This window comes from Hyperoodon ampullatus (genome assembly GCF_949752795.1).
Source record: "Hyperoodon ampullatus genome assembly, chromosome: 10".
Classification (NCBI taxonomy): domain Eukaryota; kingdom Metazoa; phylum Chordata; class Mammalia; order Artiodactyla; family Ziphiidae; genus Hyperoodon; species Hyperoodon ampullatus.
In genome coordinates this window covers 22,039,822-22,061,506 of record NC_136923.1, presented here as the reverse complement: position 1 = coordinate 22,061,506, position 21,685 = coordinate 22,039,822, and the positions used below count along the sequence as shown (strand labels likewise).

The 21,685-nt window shown below is 41.2% G+C and overlaps 1 protein-coding gene across 1 annotated transcript in view; it reads right to left on the bottom strand.

The window, feature by feature from the left end:
* Positions 1-10,293, bottom strand: part of TAFA4 (TAFA chemokine like family member 4) — a gene marked incomplete at its 3' end in the record, with an annotated part of 123,256 nt that extends 112,963 nt beyond the window's left edge. The window contains exons 1-2 of the mRNA XM_079712579.1: positions 10,215-10,293; positions 4,442-4,557 (exon numbers count right to left, since the gene is read on the bottom strand). Of these exons, the coding sequence (XP_079568705.1) occupies positions 4,442-4,557; positions 10,215-10,228 (130 nt within the window). The 5' untranslated portion in view covers positions 10,229-10,293. The remainder of the gene's footprint in view (positions 1-4,441; positions 4,558-10,214) is intronic.
* Positions 10,294-21,685: the final 11,392 nt, after the last annotated feature.

Sequence of the window (21,685 nt, the reverse complement as noted above, 5' to 3'; positions counted from 1 at the left end):
TGCCGCGGAGCGGCTGGGCCCGTGAGCCGTGGCCACTAAGCCTGCGCGTCCGGAGCCTGTGCTCCGCAACGGGAGAGGCTGCAATAGTGAGAGGCCCGCGTACCGCAAAAAAAAAAAAAAAAAAAAAAAAAAAAAAAAAAACCAGGGTGCACAAAGAGACATCTGTGCATACACACATACTGGTATATACATGCCTTTTTCTAGAAGGATAGGTGTATGGATACATAAAATCTAAAATAGTATAGAAAATATATAAAATATAGATGACTACAAAAAACAATACCTAGAAGGCTATATGAAATTAACAATGTGGCTGGGCCAGGGGACACCCAGATATCTGCTTAAACATTATTTCTGTATGTGTCTGTGAAGGTGTTTCTGGAGAGGTTAGCATTGGAGCTGGGGGCTGAGTGAAGCCAATGGCCCTCCCCATTGTGGGTGAGCCTCATCCAATCCCTTGAGGACTTGAATAGAACAAAAAAGCAGAAGAAGGTTGAATTTGTTCTTTGCCTGATTGTTGAGCTGGGACATTGACCACCTCCTGCCCTCTGTGCTCCTGGACCTCAGGCCTTCAGACTCAGGCTGGAATCTACACCATTGCCTCTCTGGCTCCCAGGCCTTTGAACCACATCATTGGTTTTCCTGGGTCTCCAGCTTGCAGACTGCAGGTCATGAGACTTCTCAACCTCCATAGCTGTGTGAGCCAATACCTTATATCAATAATAAACTAGTTGTGTTGGTTCTGTTTCTCTGGAGAACCCTAATAGTCAACAAAAAGTTAAAAGCCTATCTTTTCACACCTGCCTATTATTTTCTGGAATTTTTACCACCAGGAGAAAACTACGTAATTGATCACAGGGTGACAAATGGGCAAAATCAGCCTATTAATAAATATTCATTTAGCACCCATTATATTCCAGGCATCAAGGACACAGCTTAAGAAACCCACAAGGGAATAAGACTTCACAGTAGGATTCAGAAGCCCTCATCTGTGGTTATGCAAAGGGTACAGGCAGGCCTCAGGGATTTTGCCAATTTGATTCCAGACCCATGCAATAAAGTGAATATCGCAATAAAGCAAGACATGAATTTTTTGGTTTCCTAGTGCATATAAAAGTTATGTTTACACTATACTGTAGTCAATTAAGCATGCAATAGGATTATGTCTGAAAAAACAATACACATACCTTAATTTTAAAATACTTCATAGCTGTAAATGCTACCCATCATCTGAAACTTCAATGAGCCATAATCTTTTTGCAAGGGTCACATCAAAGATCACGGATCACAGATCACCACAACGAATAGAGCAAAAATGGAAAAGTTTGAAATATTGCGAAGATCACCAAAATGTGACACAGAGACATGAAGGGAGCAAATGCTGTTGGAAAAATGGCACCAAAAGATGCTGGATTTGTAAAAAATGCAAGATCTGCAAAGTTTAAGAAAGAAGCTAAGTGCAATAAAATGAGGCATGCCTGTACTTCAATAAAACGAGGCATGTCTGCACTTCTGTGAAGATGGTTCTTCATGCAGCCTGCAGCCCCAGTGAGAGAACAGAGCCCCTGTGGGCAGGAACCAATCCTGATTGCTCTGATGGTTGTTAAGATAAGGGGTGAGAAGGACTTCAGTTCCAAAAACGAAAGCAGGAAGAATCCCCCAAAAGACAAAAAGAAACCAAAAATGGGCTGAGAATCCAAATAAAATCATCTAGAAATTCTAGGATGAAAATTTCATTTCTTGAGCAAAACTTGCCAAGGCTTTGCTCAGACTTCTCACCCTCCCTGTTGCAGGCGAGTCTTTGCTTATACGGAAGACACTGCATCTCTTGTGTACACGATTCTAATCTTAATTTAGATTTATCCCTACAGTTCCACGTTTTCCAAATTTAAAGGGTTATGGTATGAAATCAGGATTGCCACAAAGATTTAAAAGTGAAGGTTCGCATAAAGACTACCAGTGTCGGGGGGTGGGGGGCTGGTGGGATAAATTGGGAGATTGGGATTGACATATATACACTAATATGTATAAAACAGATAACTAATAAAAAAATAGGTAACTAACAATAACCTGCTGTATAGCACAGGGAACTCTACCCAACACTCTGTAATAGCCAGTATGGGAAAAGAATCTAAAAAAAGAATGGATATATGTATATGTATAACAGATTCACTTTGCTGTACACCTGAAACTAACACAACATTGTAAATCAACTATATTCCAATAAAAATTTTTTAAAAAGAAGAAAAAAAAAGACTACCAGTGTGTATATCTTGGGTGTGGAGGGGTGATAAAAATAAGTAATCTAACCTGGAAGAAAAAAAACCAAAGTATAATGCCTTTAATAAATGAATATTGAAAAGAAAGAAAAATTGAAGTTTCAGTCATGTCCCCTGTTTCCTCCAAGTTTAATCATTTTTCATCATAATCTCTCTGACATCTGGAAATGTGCTGGTGATAACCCCCCACCCCGAAATGCTTTGCTTCTTTACTAGCCTGACTCTCTACCTGCACCCAAGAAACGAGATGTGTATCAAACAGATAAGCCGGGTGACTTCAAATGCTCTATCCTTGACAGCAAGCTCATCAAAATATACACAGCACAATAACCAACTAGCCTGGGCACTTTCACAGCGGCCAAATGGTATTGATTTTATGCTGATTCATTAAAATTTCAATCATTAATTTTCTTGTCTTCTTGAAACTATTGCTTAAGGACAATTGAGTCATAGAGAGTTTAAAAACTTAAGCCTAGGACTTCCCTGGTGGTACAGTGGTTAAGAATCCACCTGCCAATGCAGAGGACACAGGTTCGAGCCCTAGTCCAGGAAGATCCCACATGCCATGGAGCAACTGAGCCCGTGTGCCACAACTACTGAGCCCACGGGCCACAATTACTGAAGCCCGCGCACCTAGAGGCCACGCTCTGCCACAAGAGAAGCCACCGCAATGAGAAGCCCGCGCACCGCAATGAAGAGTAGCCCCCACTCGCTGCAACTAAAGAAAGCCTGCGTCGGCAACGAACAACCAATGCAGCCAAAAATAAACAAATAACTTTATTTAAAAAAAAAAACTTAACCCTAAAATTAAGTCTTAACCTTAAATTATCAGAATAACTAAGTAGAGAGCTTCACCTGCTGTATATCTGAGGGTAAGGATAACTAACAAACTTCTCTACATACTTTCTTGGAGAGAGACTTTACAATTCTGACGCACACATAGTTTAGGGTTCAAGCTTCACTCTCTCACTAAAAAGTCAAAGCATGCCTGGCACTGCCACACCTCCAATTACTGAAGCAGAGACAGCAAATTAATTGCTTGGCAACAAGTCCACTGACAAATATGAATTATTCAGGAAAACACAATTCTCGGAGGAGTTTCCAAGTCTGTGTCACTTTAAATGCAGATGTAACAAGGAAAGGGGACGCGGAGCACACACGAACATACACACACGGGTACTTTACTGATTATTTTCATCTTTCTTTAGAAATAAGTAACTACAGCCATGGGTCTCACTAGAAATTAACAGAATGATGCTCTAAAACTTCAGACACATTCTATTTTAGGTCCTGAGTAAAAGTTACCACTGCTTTTTTTTTCTTTTCTTCCTCTCTTCTTTTTCAATCATTCACCATCTTTTCTTAAGGGGGTCTTAAAATTATCTGAAAGCTCCCTTCACTATAGCCCTGGAAGTGTTCATTTAAGTTTATTAATGAAGATGTTCTGCCTTCAAAGGAAGCTGGAGTATATAATCACAAAGTGCTGCTGGTTTTCCAGGATTCTTTGAGAAAAATCACTGAAAAAATGGAAGTGTACTCAGGAAACGAGAAGGTAAAAAAGGAAAAACCTGGAGAACATTTTAGATAGATGTCCGGAACAACACTCTTTAAGCATCAAACCATTAAACTGCTTTACCCTGTTGTATTTCATGCTTCCTCTGGTTAGTTGCACACCATCAAAAGCTTTTGTCAATTACCTGTGTCTAAAATGTGGGCTTAGGGGGCTTTCCTGGTGGCACAATGGTTAAGAATCCACCTGCCAATGCAGGGGACACGAGATACAGTCCTGGTCGGGAAAGATCCCACATGCCACGGAGCAACTAAGCCCGTATGCCACAACTAATGAGCCTGTGCTCTAGAGACTGCGAGCCACAACTACTGAGCCCACGTGTCACAACTACTGAAGTACATGCACCTAGAGCCCGTGCTCCACAACAAGAGAAGCCACCACAATGAGAAGCCCGCACACCGCAATAAAGGGTAGTTCCCTGCTCACCGCAACTAGAGAAAGCCCGCACGCAGCAACGAAGACCCAACACAGCCAAAAATAAATTAATTAAATTTAAAAATTTTAAAAATAATAAAATAAAATGTGGGCTTTGCTGTTTGAAAGGGTTTTATTAATTGATCTCAGTGGCACGTAACGAGCTTAAAGGGCTTACCTGCGTGTCCCCGGAGGTGCTGGCTGGAGGCGGACATCAGCTTACAGCACACCATTAACACATAGGCCAGAAAGAGCCAGTGAGACAGCAAGACTGACCTAGCACAGACTCTCATCCTGGAAAGAAAGCAGGACGCAGTTAGTGAGGGCTGAGTGACACAAGGCTTTTCAGCAAACACCATCCTGAGAAGGTGGGGAAAGCAGGGGAAGATGCTCAACTATGGACTTCTTCCCCCACAAGGAAACTGAAGGCCAATCAAACCTTATTTGCACTGTGCATTCACTCAATTTTCAATAAATACCTTTTTTTTTAACGTCTTTATTGGAGTATAATTGCTTTACAGTTGTGTTAGTTTCTGCTGTATAACAAAGTGAATCAGCTATATGCGTACGTATATCCCCGTATCCCCTCCCTCTTGCGTCTCCCTCCCACCCTCCCTCTCCCACCCCTCTAGGTGGTCACAAAGCACTGAGCTAATCTCCCTGTGTAAAAGTTTTCCAAGTTAGCTACATGCCTTGGTGAGAAGTCTATTTATGAATCCCTAGAGAGTAGCCTGAGTGGCCCTGATAGAACATGGGGGTTATATACTATTTTATAGCATGAAATTTAAAAAGCGACATACTTAGAGCTGGATTCAAATAGAAGATATGTGGTTTCCTCATCTGAAAGAAACCACAGAAATTTTCACACCTGGCTCGAGAGATTTCCCCTGGTTTCTCTGACTGTTTATTAATGCCCTCTGCCTAGAAGACTGGCTGAATAGTTTATTAATCCAATCTCAAAGTTTGATGGGAATATGAACAAGTACAGGTGAATATAGGAACAACTTCATATAGATATCAACAGATAAATGGATAAAGAAGATGTGAGATAGATATGATGAAATGTTATTCAGCAATGAGAAAAAAGGCAATCCTGCCATATACAAAATTTTAGATGGACCTTGAGGGCATTACTCCTAAGTGAAATAAGTGAGATAAAGACAAATACTGTATGATCTCACTTACATGTGGAATCTAAAAAAGACAAACTCACAGAAACAGGTTAAGTAGCATGGTGGTTACCAAGGGTTGAGGGTGAGGGAAATGGGTAGATATTAGTCAAAGGTCAAATATTTCAGTTACATGATTAACAAGTTTGGGGATCTAATGTATAGCATGGTGATTATAGTTAATAATACTATATCATATACTTGAATGTTGCTAAGAAAAATGTTCTCACCACCAAAAAAATAAAAACAAAGGTAACTATGTGATAGTAGGAAGGTGGTAGCTGATACTATGCTGAGAATCATTTTGCAATTGACAAACATTAAATCAACACATTGTACACCTTAAACATACACAGTGTTATGTGTCAATTACATCTCAATAAACCTGGGAAAATAAACTTCACCTCATATGAATGGACAATACCCAGACAGTTGCTCAAAGACAATTCAGTTCACAGATATGCTTGTGTGGTCTATTCTAAAACAACCCCTCCCCCCAAAAAAGAGTAAGTAAAAAGAAAATAGCCAGTGTGCATTCCACCCCCCTCCCTAACGTTCTGCCCTTTTTGATATTATAGGGAAATTAGATAGCACTTGATTAACTTTTATTTATTTATTTATTTTTTAATTAACTTTTTCAAGCAAGAGTCAGAGCTCTTGGCGTTTGAAACTCTAGTGATACTAGGCTCTGCCTGGCACATGTCTCATGGTATTTAGGATAAAAGATCCACCATAGGGCTTCCCTGGTGGCACAGTGGTTGGGAGTCCACCTGCCGAGGCAGGGGACATGGGTTCGTGCCCCGGTCCGGGAAGATCCCATGTGCCGCGGAGCGGCTGGGCCCGTGAGCCATGGCCGCTGGGCCTGCGCGTCCGGAGCCTGTGCTCCACAACGGGAGAGGCCACAGCAGTGAGAGGCCCGCGTGCCGCAAAAAAAAAAAAAAAAAAAAAAAGATCCACCATAGAGGATCAAAGGAACCCCCTTTTCATATACACAAGATGTATAAACACTCATGGGCAGACAATAAAGACATGGCCCATGGGGATGGATCCCTGTTTGGGTAACACTAGAGGCAAAGCTTCTGAGGAAATCCTGGAAGAAAAGGTCTAGCCACCCCATGGCTGTGAGCCGCACAGTGCCTCAACCAGAACCGTGAGTCCATGCTCAAGGGAAGGCACAGCCTTGGGGACCTGGTGCCCACATCACACTGTGGGAAGTAGGTTGTGGCCTCTCACAAGTCAGTCAAATAGATCTTGTTGAAAGATCTCGTATTGCTCCCTGATTTGAGGCTCAATCTGCCTTTGAAGCAACCACAGTAAGACAAGATTCTAAGATTATCTTTGAAGAGCACGGTGTTAAAAGGGACTCAAAGCTTGACATCTTTTTACCCCTTGCCTTGGAAACCCTGAACATTTTAAACTGACATGGAAACAGAGGGTCTCTTTGCTCTGAAGGGCCTGCACATGCCTTAATTTTACAAAGCATGTCTTCTGTCTCCCCCACCTCGGTACACACACATGGTAAGTAGAAACCCTAGGATCAGTTTGAAAGGTGGCAAAGAATATACACGTAAGCTTATGTGAGCTTGAGGTGCTATTGTTTAATTATATTTTCACTTCAGGAAATTGATTATTAATTTACTACTAACAGGGAAAGCATGTAGGTCCAGAATTCCGTATTTGCTGAATTTTTGAATGAGGTGCTCTATCTCACCGATAATGTTTTAAAATTTCAGCTGTTAACCCCAATATCAGTTATTGATCTAATTGTTACAAAGGCTTATCCCTCTTACTCAAGGATCAAAAATTCAAATATCTCCAAATAAATGTGTAGGCTGCCTGGGTCAAAAGCACTGGTGAACAGTAGGGAGTGTAGAGACCTGTCTAGGAGCAGCTGCTCCAAGTGATGCCAGGAACGACTTTTAAGAAAAGCCACTTTCTGATACGCAGTCTACATACTTTATATGTCGGCAAGTAATTCCATTTTCTTTGTTTTTTTTGTTTTTTTGTTTTGTTTTTTTGCGGTACGTGGGCCTCTCACTGTTACGGCCTCTCCCGTTGTGGAGCACAGGCTCCGGACGCGCAGGCTCAGCAGCCATGGTTCACGGGCCCAGCTGCTCCGCGGCATGTGGGATCCTCCCAGACCGGGGCACCAACCTGCGTCCCCTGCATCGGCAGGCGGACTCTCAACCACTGCGCCACCAGGGAAGCCCCATTTTCTTTGTTTTAAAAACACAGTGCACAGCTTCCCTGGTGGAGCAGTCGTTAAGAATCTGCCTGCCAATGCAGGGGACACGGGTTCGAGCCCTGGTCCGGGAAGATCCCACATGCCGTGGAGCAACTAAGCCCGTGCGCCACAACTACTGAGCCTGTGCTCTAGAGCCCACGAGCCACAACTACTGAAGCCCGCGTGCCTAGAGCCTGCGCTCCGCCACAAGAGAAGCCACCACAATGAGAAGCCCGTGCACCGCAACGAAGAGTAGCCCCTGCTCGCCGCAACTAGAGAAAGCCCACACGCAGCAATGAAGACCCAACACAGCCAAAAATAAAAATAAATAGATTAAAAAAAAAAAAAAAAAACCACAGTGCAGACTGAACAAAACACATTTGCAAGCTGGATCAGGTACCCCGGTTTCCAGTTTGTAGCAATTAGTGGCCCAAAGAGCAAAATTTCAAAGAGTCAGATGAATGGAGCACTAGTTTTCTATTGCTGTATAACCAACCTGCCAAGTTTAACAGTTTAAAACAACGGGTGTCCTACTGGCTTCTTAACTTTTCTATCCTCCACTTTTTCCTGCTTGGTGGGTTGGCTCCCCTCCCTCTAAGCACAGTGCCCCGCCGAATTTAGAGTCTCTAAATTCAGACTAGGTCTTTCAGGTGAGCTATAAGCCCTCCCACCTAAAGTAAAAGTGAAATTCAGTTTCCATGTGTTTATCAGTCACTGCATCACCTAAACTTGTCTGAATGGAGTTTACCAAATCTGGAGAGTGTGTCTGAGATGATCTGAGTCTCAAAGGTTGGTTACCCTGGGAAGCCAACTGTGAGATGGAAATTGATGAGCAGGGGGTTATTTAAAGGATGCTCTAGGGAGAATCACCTGTGGAAGGGAAGGGGCGAGAAGAAGGCAGGACAGGAGGAGGAAACAGCCTCAGATAACCCTAGGGACAGTTCCAAAGCTGAGACGCCCCTTCTCTGCGGTACCAAGTTGGAGTGAGGGGCCAGGCCTTTATACTTGGACATAAGGGAAAATCTTAAATCTTCAGCAAGGAGGCTCTTTGTTTTGTTTTGTTTGTTTCTTTGTTTTTGGCCACACCACGTGGCATGTGGGATCTCAGTTCCCTGACCAGGGATCGAACCTGCGGCCCCTGCACTGGAAGCATGGAGTCTTAACCACTGGATCGTTGGGCGAGTCCCCCAGCAAGAAGGAGGCTCTTTGAACTGAGGACAATTCAAAGAAGCTGTAGGCCATCTTCTGTAATACTTCCAACAGTTGAGGGAATAAATCCTTCATTCCTGAAGGGGGTTCTGGGCAGTGCATCACAGTCCACTACTGTCCATCTTCAGACAGAAGATTCCAGGGCATAGGCATAATTTACTTGGTGGGGCTGTGAGAATCAGCCTCAAGAGAAGACTCATCCTCTGAGGCAGAAAAGCCTGTGCCATGCTCATTAAAATGTCATGGGAAGAGGTTTCAAATATAAACTCTAGGCCAGCCTGGGCCTGTTTTGCCCTCAGAACCATTCTTTCCCCTTCCCCTGGGTAACACCTATACACTGCATTTCCCAGCCTCCTGAATCACCTGGCTCCTGGCTGGGCTTAACCAATAGGAGACCCTGGCTGGAGCCTGGGGGGTGGAAGGGAAAGGGCAGGGTATTTCTCCCCACCTTCTCTGTCTTGGTAGGTTCTACGGAGTGGCCATTTCTCCTCCACAGTGTCAATTTCCAAGAGAAGGGCCCACTATGGATCCAGCTCCGCTGAAGGTCCCTTCCCTTAAGCACTGGCCAGCAGTACTGCTGCCTTCCTATGTCCCACCAGGCTCAGGATGGCAGAAGCTTCCTGCTGTAGCCGATCTCTGCGCTGCCTCTGTATCTTCTGCTTAACGTCTCTGACTCTCCCATCACATGTGTAAGCAGTTCCCTGAATTCACTTCCCTCTGTTCCACATTATCAGGATGGTTTCTGTTTTCCTGGTTGGATCCCAACAGCAAACCCCAAATCCAAAGTCTCAAGGGCCACTGTTCCAAATCTCAGGCGATCATTCCTGATCTAACTTCTTCTTCATGAACAATTCTATGTACCGGTGCGGGGTGAATAGTTACAAGTTCCCAGTGCCTAAAGTATTTATAAGTTAAGTATTTACTTAACAATAGCTATGATTCCCCAGAGAAATGCCTACAGATAAGTGGGCAGCTATTGAGCAATGATTCTTTATTTCATTCAATAATCTAGGACCCCCTCCGCCAGTAAAAGGATTTCTCACCCTACTACATCTACTGTGATACCTCAATTTCTTCTACATTGAACAATTTTGCCCAAATGTAAAACAAAATTGGTTTACCTTAAAAATATCACCATTTACCCTGCTGAATAGCTGAAACACTGCTTTACAAACTGAAATAATTTCAAAGATGAGAGCTAAAATTTTTTAAACTCCCCAAATTCCCAAAAATTCAACATAAAAAGAAGGCCTTTATAAAGGATCATCAACTCTAAGATACTCAGTTTGGCTAAATTCTTTATGCTTCATAAAGATATCATCTCTAGGTATGTGTTAAAATCATTTTACCTTGGAGACTTCATAAGATTTGGTTCCAGTCAAACACAATTATTCCAGGATGTATTTCAGAGTGACTCCAAATTCCCATTGGTAGCTAGGACTAATTCTGCAGTTCCAAAAAATTATCTTAGCTTGGAAGACCTATTTTAAAAAACAAAAAAGACAGGAAGCCATTAGCATTTTAATGTTGAAATGATGCAGATTTCCAGTAGCAAAATTATGGGGTTTTTACAATGTCGCCTGCATTTTCAGGCAAGCGGTAGACAGCCAAACACATCCAGAGGGGAGGGGAGGAAGCTACAGAATTCTACACTTATTAACTAGCCATACATTAGTTAACATAATATAGTTTTAAAGTAGAAGTTCCCTCCAGAGCAAAGTCATCCCCAAGTTGACAGAGGGTCTAAACCATTCATGATGCAAAATTTCACTCTCGTTAACCATGGGATGAAAATGAAATTGGAAGTAATCCAATCCCAAGAGTTCTACAACTTGCCCAAGTTCACAGAGCAGTGGGAAAGCTAGCATGAAGATCTGAGTTCGTATGTTTGTGTGATATAAACCTGATGATGTTAAACAATTTGCAAGACACACTACCATGCATAAAATAACCAACAAGGACCTATTGTATAGCACAGGGAACTATACTCAATATTCTTTAATAACCTGTAAGGGAAAAGAATCTAAAAAAGAATATATATATACAAAAATATATATACATATATAGATATGTATATATGTATAACTGAATCGCTTTGCTATACACCTAAAACTCACATGATATTGTAAATCAACTATACTTCAATTAAAAATTAAAAAAAACAATTTGCAAGGATGCTTTTTGAAAAATGTTGATGGGAGGTAGAAGGCAAAAATCTTTCCAATGTAAAACACCATACCAAAATACAGAAAAACTTGTTAATACCATAATTGACACTCAACACCATCCTTTAATGCACAGACCTAAAAGGACTTTTCTACTCAGTGAAAAAACATTTTTCAGGAAAGACTCAGATGGCTCCAAACCAAAAGACATCTCAAGAAAAAGAAAAAAAAAAAAAACAAACAAAAAAAACCCCACGAAACTACCCATTTTTAATGTTGCTAAATTAAATACGTCTCTCCCAGGGGTGGTGATCAGAGAGAAATAATGATGGGCAACAATAAATATTTAAGTTGCAAATATGACACAAAAATTATCCTTGCAACACAATCTAATTACTATTGAATCCTGTGGAACCCATTACAAATCCACCACCAAGCACAACTGAGATTCTTCTCTTCTTTGGATGCCCCTGAATGTAATTACAGATGTTTGTCTAGAGACCACTTTAGGTGATAGACTTGAGATCCATCCTTTCAGGGCTACAGGAGAGACAGAGGAGGCCTTGAGTCATCAGCACAATGAGAGGGAAGTGGCTTTGAATAACTGTATAAATATAAGGTGTTTGGGAAAAAAAAACCCACTGGAAAATAGTCATCTCCCAGATCCTCCAACTTCATTAAGTATGTTTGCCCTGATGTCCACCCAAGGGCACCACGTGACCTTCTGTTATCGGAAAGAAGCACACAGCATAATTTATCAGAACCCATCCTAATGAACTCCCCACATACTGGAAACCAAAATGACCTTTCCTAGCTAATATTTATCTTTTTTTCTTCACACAAAGGGAACCACTGGGGATTCTTTTTTCAATTCATTAAAAAAAAAATGTATCCATCTATGAAAAGAAATGTGATCCAATAGTTCGTATGCCAGACAAAAACCAGGAGTTTAATTTTAGGCTGAGCAGTAACTCATTCAGTCAGATTTTCCCAGAGTGTACCCTAGGCACTTGCTTAAAAGGATTAACACTTTCTTGTCACTTCCAAACCTCAGTACGTTCAAGACCATCAGTAATTTTGTGCATTACATCAAAAGCATGTACTTCCGGTCACTCTACTTCCCTCTCCGTTGTTTCACATCAATAGCACAGTCCTTTCTATCATTTGTTTTAAAAGTCATTCATTTATCTATTATATATCAAATGGATAACTAACAAGGTCCTACTGTATAGCATAGAGAAGTGTATTCAATATCCTGTGATAAGCCATAATGGAAAAGAATATAAAAAAGAATGTATATATACATATATATACATAAACATGTATATATATATATGTATAACTGAATCCCTTTGCTGTGCAGCAGAAATTAACACAACATTGTAAATCAACTATACTTCGATAAAAAATAAAATATTCAAACTAAAAAATAAAGTAATTCATTTTTAAAGAGTCTGGGTGTTTATAATGACAAAAGGCATTGCCCATATCTAGACTACAAATAAATTTTAATGTGTCTGGTCACTGTCAGAATGAAAAGAACTCAGCATTTAGATGCTAGGTTACATTTTTCATCTTTCACCTTACATGTTGGTCTTATGTGGAGACAGTCACTCTTTTACAACAAAAGAGCAGGATGCCTGTTTATGTTTCCTGGTACCAAGAAATTTTGAGTTCCCCAGACAGAGGAGACCATTCTTCAGATGTTTGTTTCTGTTTTACACAAGAAAGAATTCTGCCTGCGCTTGATTTCTTTTCAAGGAAATAGCAAGGCTCTAACTCTTGATCTACCTGCCTTCACTATCAGTAGAGTGAATTCCCTAAAAGGATTATTTTGGGAGAATATAGTTATTTACTTGTTGCAAATAAGCATCCTCAGAATACCTCTTATGCGAGTTTCGCTACACCCACCTCACTCCACGCACGTCAATCTATGCAGTATGATGTTCTCCTCATCTTTTCATTCCAAAAATCTACAATGGTGAAATATCACCGTTCCTTTTAAAACCGTAAGACACAACGACCTTAAACCTGGACCTAATCGTGAGGAAATACCAGACTAACTCAGATTTGAGGGACATTCTGGATCGTAATTGCTCTGTATTCTTAAAAAGTTTCCAGGTTATGAAAGACAAAAAAATTTTGAGGAATGGTTAAAATTAAAGACGTGATACAGGGCAACTAAATGAAATTGTGACCCTATGTTGGATCTTAGATCAGGAAAAATATACACACATAGTCATTCTCGGAATGAACTGCATGTACACACACATATACACACACATACACACACATACACACATACGTTTACACACATATAGCTATAAAGGACATTACTGGGACAATTAAAAAGTTCTAAATATAGCCTATAGATTAAATCACAGTGTTGTATCAATATTAAATTTCTTGATTTTGATCATTGTATTACAGTTAAGAGAGAGAATGTCCTTTAGAGAATAGACTTATGATTGCTACAGAGGAGGAAGTTAAGGAAACGGTGGACTGGGGGGTTGGAGATAGCAGATGCAAACTATTATATACAGAATGGGTAAACAACAAGGTCCTACTGTATAGCACAGGGAACTATATTCAATATCCTATGATAAACTGTAATGGAAAAGAATATTTAAAAAAAGAATGTGTATATATGTATAACTGAACCACTTAGCTGTACAGAAGTTAACACAACATTGTAAATCAACTATATTTCAATAAAATAATAAAATAAAAACAAAGAAAAAAAGGAGAGAGAATGTCCTTGTTATTAAAAATACACCCTGAAATATTTAAGAATAATGGGGCAAATGTCTCCAACTTATTTTCAAATGATTCTGAGGGAAAAAAATAGACATGAAAAAGGGAAGAGGAAAGGAAGGAAGGAAGGGAAGAGTGAACGAATGAATGAACACAAAACAAACAAAATGCAAGCAACTGGTGAATCACGGTAAAGGGTTATATGGGAGTTCTTTGTACTCTTCTTTTGACTTTTCATTAAGTCAGAAATTATATCAAAATAAGACAATAAATATTCACTAAAAGACTTCAGTTTATCACATATACTAAAATGATTTAGAACTTATTACCAATCTTAAACAATAAGGAGAGTTGACCGTTGAAATCTTCTGGCTAATTCAATTCTCTGGACACTCACCCAAGGCCCTGGAGGAAGTTTGTTTTTCTTTAAAAAGCACTTCTGGGGGCTTCCCTGGTGGCGCAGTGGTTGAGAGTCCTCCTGCCAATGCCGGGGACACGGGTTCGTGCCCCGGTCCGGGAGGATCCCACATGCTGCAGAGCGGCTGGGCCCGTGAGCCATGGCCGCTGAGCCTGCGCGTGCAGAGCCTGTGCTCCGCAACGGGAGAGGCCACAACGGTGAGAGGCCCGCGTACCGCAAAAAAAAAAAAAAAAAAAAAAAAAAAGGGGTGGGGCTAATGGCAGACTCTGGGAGGACTCACGCCAAGGAGTACTTCCCAGAACTTCTGCTGCCAGTGTCCTTGTCCTCACGGTGAGACACAGCCGCCCCCCGCCTCTACAGGAGACCCTTCAACACTAGCAGTGGCTGCAGTGATAAACAGCACACAGCGATGGACTGCTTTCAACATCTGATCTGCTAGACTTGACCTCCCCACCAGCTTTAGGATGACAACACTGAACCCCCACCAGGTGGGAGAAGTTAACTGCATGCTGCCCACAAGCACGGAGACCCCAGACCAGCTGGAACCAGAAGGTTGATGATGCTGACGCCCACTTACCTCCCCACCAGCCAATCAGAAGAATGTCCACACGCTGATCACGCCCTCTTTGAACCATTACTATGAAAGTCCTCACTACCCGGTCCAGGTCGGGACACACAGTTTTGAGAGCATTAGCCCACTGTGGCCCCCTTTGCCTGGCAAAGCAATAAAGTTATTCTTTTCTACTTCACCCAAAATAAAGAAAGAAATAAAAATAAATAGAAAGCACTTACATAGTGCCTACTATGGGCCAGGCACTTAATATAATAACTTACTTAAAAGTAGGATTTATTTCTATCCTGCTGTACAAATGAGGGGAATGAGGCACAGAGACGACAAGGGGCTTGCCGAGGTCACTCAGCTAGCAAGTGGCTAAGCCAGGATGCAAATTCAAGCCATCTGGCACCAAGGTACCTACAGTTTCAATTCTTGTAAAAATATTTTCAAAAAGCATTTGTCCTTTTCCATGTTTTAGTAAACAGACTGAAAATCTATCTTTCTTCAGGAATTCAAGACACTGATCATCAACCTAAAAATAAAAATTCTGTCTGTGGACCCACATGTGTGGACAAATGGACTGAATTAGCTACCAGACCCTGGCTTAGAGCCTAAGCTATTTTATATTAACCCCTAAATAATTTCGGCTTCATCTCTGAGAAGCTGGTGAACAACAGTGATTCTGATTTGCTGCAGGGTTCTGCTTTGCTGCAGATTTATTAAAGGCTTATGTCATTTTCCAAATTAAGGCCAAACATACAAGAATCCTAAAGACCTTGGGCACTTAAGCTGCCATTTTTCAAACAGACGGAAAACAACTGCACTTCAGATCAGAACTCCTCGAAGACGCTTCAGCGAAAAGATAGCAGAGCCACAGCATAACGCTAAATGACTTCTGTCGATTTCTATGAAGGAATTCAGCATGGAAACAAAACAAAATGGGTTTTTCTCAGTGCATCCACTCGGACTCATTTCCTGATAAACTCCAATTCAGAAGCATTTTTGCAACAGTATAGCAAGGCAGATTCTGGCTTAATAACAAAACAGACAGTCCTCCAGCTACCAATCAGCACTGCCCTTTCCTGCCTGCCCACTCACCTAGGAGGTTTCCAAGCACTGTCTTGCATCACCTGCAGAGTGGGGAATGTTTGAATAACTATCTATTTCCAGACTCACCATCAGTTCAGCTGACCTCCCGGAGTGGGATCTACTGGGATGATCTAGTAACTGTGGTTCTCAGCCCCTCAGGTATCAGGGCACAAGTAAGGAATAATTCTTCCAGCTAATGATGTAAGACGTGATACCGTTAAGAGTTTAGACATCACTGTAAATCATTTTTCCACACTAATTTCAAATCGGTCAAGACGGAAGATGATAGAAGCGAGGAGTGTTTCGTAAATTAGCAACCTGGGCTTGGGGAGTAAAAGCAGAGTTTTATGAGTGGAAATGGGTTAAAAGGATGGTCCCCCAAGTGAGGTCTTGTCTGATAACCAATGGAAATTTTGAAACAGAAGTTGCCTCCATGAAATAATTCATCATTTCTTCAGACAGAGAGGAGGAAAGATGCTTCCATTTCTAGATGCTTAAATAACACAACCACATTGCATTGTCTTCTGGAAATTTTCAAACAGCTTTTCCACAAAAGTATGCAAACAAGTGTAACCTCTCTCTTGACAAATTTATGCTGGAACAAGACAAGTATTAATGAGCATCTGATATTTAAGAGGGTGCTGATGAAAAGCAAATGTACTTGCTAGGTTATCAATGCTTTTGTGAATGTATTTCAAGCACTGATATATGGCTGATGCCTCAGCTGAGCTATCACTTATAACTATCACATGATGCGTGGGATTACTTTGTAATTTAGAGCATGTTCAGTGTCACACGTTCAAGTGGACATGTTTTGCTGCCAAAATGTGGTATATACATGTCACAAGTTGCTTTTTTAATGCTAACTTAAAAAACATCAATGAAGAATTTACTCCTTCACTTTACAATATGCCAAAGCATGTTCTAAGTGAGCCATTAAAGACAATAACTGTGTCTGTTAAATGTTAAAGAATTTTATAAAATTTTATAAATGGCACTTTAATTTCAAGTGTTGCCAATACCATGTCATTTAAATTAGGTGGTAGAGGTCTTCAAAAGGGCCCTTCTGGTCAGAGATGATTCAAATACATTAAATAGACAAGCTGTGATTTCCTAAGGTTCACATTCTGTCACTTTAAGCACTGAAAAATTCCTTACAAACCCACAGTATCTTTATTTCCATGCAGTGACATGTTCCTTTCCAATGGAAGTGTGGGCAAAAAATGCATTTTGTTAATGAATAAAAACTCTAGCCTACAAGTGACCATGAAATGTACAAAAGCAATCATCGCTAAGTGATGACGGTTCAGTGAGAGCCATTATCAGTCACAAAACAGAGAAAACAAACCTGAGAGTGACATGAAATAAAATGCACTCACCAAATTCAGGGACACTCAGCATGATTCCACAGCTTGTTGTCCAAGTGAAACTGCCCAGGTCTGGGGCTGAACAAATGTGAGTGGTAATGGCAATTTAGCCATAAATCTCTCAAGGCCCAATTACCCTTAAGGCTAAGTGTTTCTTTCTTTTAATTAGACCAGTTTTTAATTGGAAATTTTCCTCTCCTTTCTCAACTTTCAAGGATTCAAAACAGTGTCCAAGGATTTTATTTAGCATAACAAATAACCAACATAATATTTTGGAGGCTACCCACAAGTAGCCAAGCACTCTAACTTTTATTTAAAAAAATTCTCTGTGATATGATCTAACTAACTTCTACATAGTATTATAAAAATACAGTAAATTATATGTAAGTATCAGTAACAGAATTTCTATGACATGAATAGTTACCTTGCTGTGGTGGAGGTTGTATGTTCATTTACAAACAGAATGTAAAGCTCTTGAGGGGAGGGATTGTGTCTTCTCTTCTACCCTAATCCCTAACACGATGCCCTGCACATCATGGGTGTTAAATACATTTCGTTGAATAAATGAATAAATGTAAGTCTCTAGTTTTACTCCCAAATGAAAGGTCATTTCACTTCTATGCTTCCCTAATTCCTCACCTGTAAACTAATATGGTTCAACTACATGATCACCAAAGTGCCTTCCAGCTGTAACAAGCCTCACAGAGTATTTTAGGAAAAATACAGTAAGATGCAGCTATTGATAATTTACAGCTCATGGACATATATACGCAGTAAATTCAACTGCAACAGGATTACACAGCAAAACAATGCCCATCGCAGGGAATATTGGCCATTTTAATCCATTAGTGGGATAAATGCTTCTTAAAAGCTTAATCTAAACTGTGATTAAATTGCCAAATTTAGTCATCTTTTGTTTGACAACAGTGCCCTCCTGTGGCCAAAAAAGGAAGTCTTCTTCTTCTTCTGACAGGTGCTAACATGATAATCTGATTTACATGTTTTTATTGTAAGTACGTTTTAATTTTTTTAGTAAAGTCATATTTATAAACAAAATGTAAACTATCCTTAAATAAGCATAAGATACTTATAGTTTAAATAACAATTTCACACTAAATGGCATCACAAAAAAAGTTAAGTCAAAATATAATAAAAAGCTTCTAAATGAAATGGTAATTATTTATATGGAAAACTACACAAAATAAGCACAAGCATAATGGGATTCAGTATTTATTGGTTCTCCCAGTTACTTCTACAACACAAATCCATGACAGCTCCCCAAGCTACTTAAAGATGCTCTAAACACAGCCTATACATACAAAAGCATACTGAGTTCTGGCTTTATACCAAGACATACTGAGGGAAATCAAGAATAAGACTAATTCTTGTCTATCCAAAAATGACAAACTAATTGGAAAAGACATACGTGGGGCAACCAAGAGAGTAGGTCATTAATATTTGCCATTGCCTTTTGGAATAATGAAAATAAAGACTTCAACAATGTTGAGAAGAGTAAGATTGGTGAGGACTGCTGCAATCCAGGAAAACTTCCTGGAGGAGGCAACAACACAGAGGAGGGGGGAAGAGTAAAGAGGTGTTCAGGAATTTTAAAATTTTTGTTTGTTTGTTTGGTTGGTTGGTTCTTGTTGAGGGGAAAAGATCTGCCTATGTGTGTGAGTTTGTTTTGTTTTGTTCTGATTTAACCTGGTGGATAAGGTGAAAGGGCCACTAAAGGAAACCACACAGAGAAAGGAGGAAGGGAGGGGAGGTAGATAAGGCATGCTGACCATACGTGGAAGTCATACAGAACAGGTGAGCAGTCTTCCATATTCTACCCCACGCTCAACGGGTCACCTCCGCATGATTCCTTCAACACGTATTTTTTGATCAGCTCTTTTGCACCAGGCCCTGTGTGGGTGCTGGGCGCAGAAGGTGGTGGTAAGGTCCCGGGTACCCTGGAGCTTGCATTGCAGCATGGGAAGACAGACAAACAAATAAATGGGCGTGAATAAGATAACTGTGGGTTGAGATAAGTGTGACAGAGAAAAAAAAAGTGAATAGTGTGACAGACAGAGAGATCAGCTCGGTGCTTTGTGACCACCTAGAGGGGTGGGATAGGAAGGGTGGGAGGGAGGGAGACGCAAGAGGGAAGGGATATGGGAACAGCTGTATATGTATAACTGATTCACCTTGTTATAAAGCAGAAACTAACACACCATTGTAAAGCAATTATACTCTAATAAAGATGCTTTAAAAAAAAAAAAAAAAGAACCTGCCTGCCAACGCAGGGGACATGGGTTTGATCCCTGGTCCAGGAAGATCCGACATTCTGCAGAGCAACTAAGCCCGTGCGCAATTAAAAAAAAAAAAAAATAGTGTGACAGAAACTGTCTGGATTTGGAGGAAGAGAGGCTGCACGGATGGGGTGTTCCGGGAAGGAACCTCTTTGAGAAGGTGACTCTTGACATGATGACAGATAATACGATGTGACTTCCGAGGGAAGAGGGTCCCAGATAGAGAAACAGCGTGGCCCTGTAGGAGCCTAATGCCAAAACAAGCTGGATGTGGTCAGGTGCAGAGAGGCAGTCAGAGGGGCTTGAGGAAAGTGAGTGAGGCAAAGAGAGGCAGCGGGGTGATGTCAGGGGGTTTCTGAGAGCAGATCACACAGGAGTTTGCAGACCACAGTGTGGAGTTGGGATTTGGTTCCAAATGTGATGTAAGAATTGTAAGCAAGAGAGAAATAGGAGATGGTTTAGGTGCACAAGAGCCCTCCAGCTGCTGGGTGGAGAAGGTCCTCTGGGGAGCAAGAGTAGAAAATGAGAGACTACTGCAGTCGTCCAAGCAATGGATGGCGCTGGCTTGAAGCGGGATGGCGACAAAAGAAACAAAGAAAAATTGATGTGGGGAGTTCCCTGGCGGTCCAGTGGTTAGGACTCAGCGTTTTCACTGCCAGGGCCCGGGTTTGATCCCTGGTTGGGGAACTAAGATCCTGCAAGCGGCGTGGGGCAGCGAAAAAAAAAATTGATGTTCCTATGCCTAAAACAGAGCCTAGCATACAACAGATTTTAATAAATATTTGTGAATGAATGAGTGAGTGCTTAAATGAGCAAGTGAACAAACTCCCATTTTGCAATCTCCCATTTGTCCCTCATTAATTCTCTCTAGGGCTGGAGTCTGTCTGACATGTAAGTGCCATAAAATTACTGCCTTATCTAGGCCCTCAAGAAAAGAGAAACTGGCAAAACATTTTATCATCTGCTTGCTTGGGTCAGACTAAGGTCTCAGCCTAGAAGTACAAGAGAAGGAATCTGGCCAGATGTCTGAAGAGCACAGCACTAAGAAGTCAGGCCTCTTTAGCAAGAGTTCTTTTAACATAGACTGCTGGGTATCCTAGACCCTCCACCTGGAGTCAAACTACTGAACTAACTTGCAAGGTTCAAGTGTCAGGTACTGGTACCAAGAATACTAGTTTTTATCTTATGGAACTGTAAATCTTATACTCAATTGTTTTTCACTCTTCACTTTGGCAGCTAGGAAGCTCAGAGCCCAACTTAGAGTCCACCTTCCATAAGGGAAGAGGACCTTTCGCCAAGCATATCATATAATAACCTTCTGCTTAGTTGTCCTTATTTTCTCTTTATCTCCAATTTCATAAAATAGTTTTAAAAGTTTTCTCAAGTCTGCTTTGATGGGGACAGGTACACATACATGAATATGTAAATAAGACACCATACGCCTTAAAAGGTCCAACTTGTTCTATCTCTTCATCCTCTTCCCTTTTTTCTACCCATTCTACTTGCCGGACCAAAACTCAAAACTCCCACCTTGACATGGTTACCTCAGGGAAAAGCATTATTTCCAAATAATAAAATGAAAAACATTATCTAGACGACACAGCCTAGAAACTAACGAGTGATGAATCACTTTGGGATTCATCGATGGATTTCTCGGTAGACTGCAGGATGTGAATGAATGGGACAAAGGACTTGGTAAGGTTTGGTTTAAGGTGGGTAAGAATGTGAGGAACGAGCTCTAATGCCTGCAGTACAGGGAAGTGAGCACAGTCAGGGGACCCAGAGGGAGACAAGGGGAAAACAGGATGGGATGGAAAGGGACCCGAGGACACACGTTTTAAAAAGATCAGTCCCGGCCAGTGGTGATTCATAACCAATCACTCCCTCTGATATTAAGATCACATTATAGGGCTTCCCTGGTGGCGCAGTGGTTGAGAGTCCGCCTGCCGATGCAGGGGACACGGGTTCGTGCCCCGGTCCGGGAAGATCCCACGTGCCACAGAGCGGCTGGGCCCGTGAGCCATGGCCGCTGAGCCTGCGCGTCCGGAGCCTGTGCTCCGCAGCGGGAGAGGCCACAACAGTGAGAGGCCCGCGTACCAAAAAAAAAAAAAGAAAAAGATCACATTATATATAATCTAAGAATCCAGAAAAGTGTTCATAGAAATAGACATAGAAAA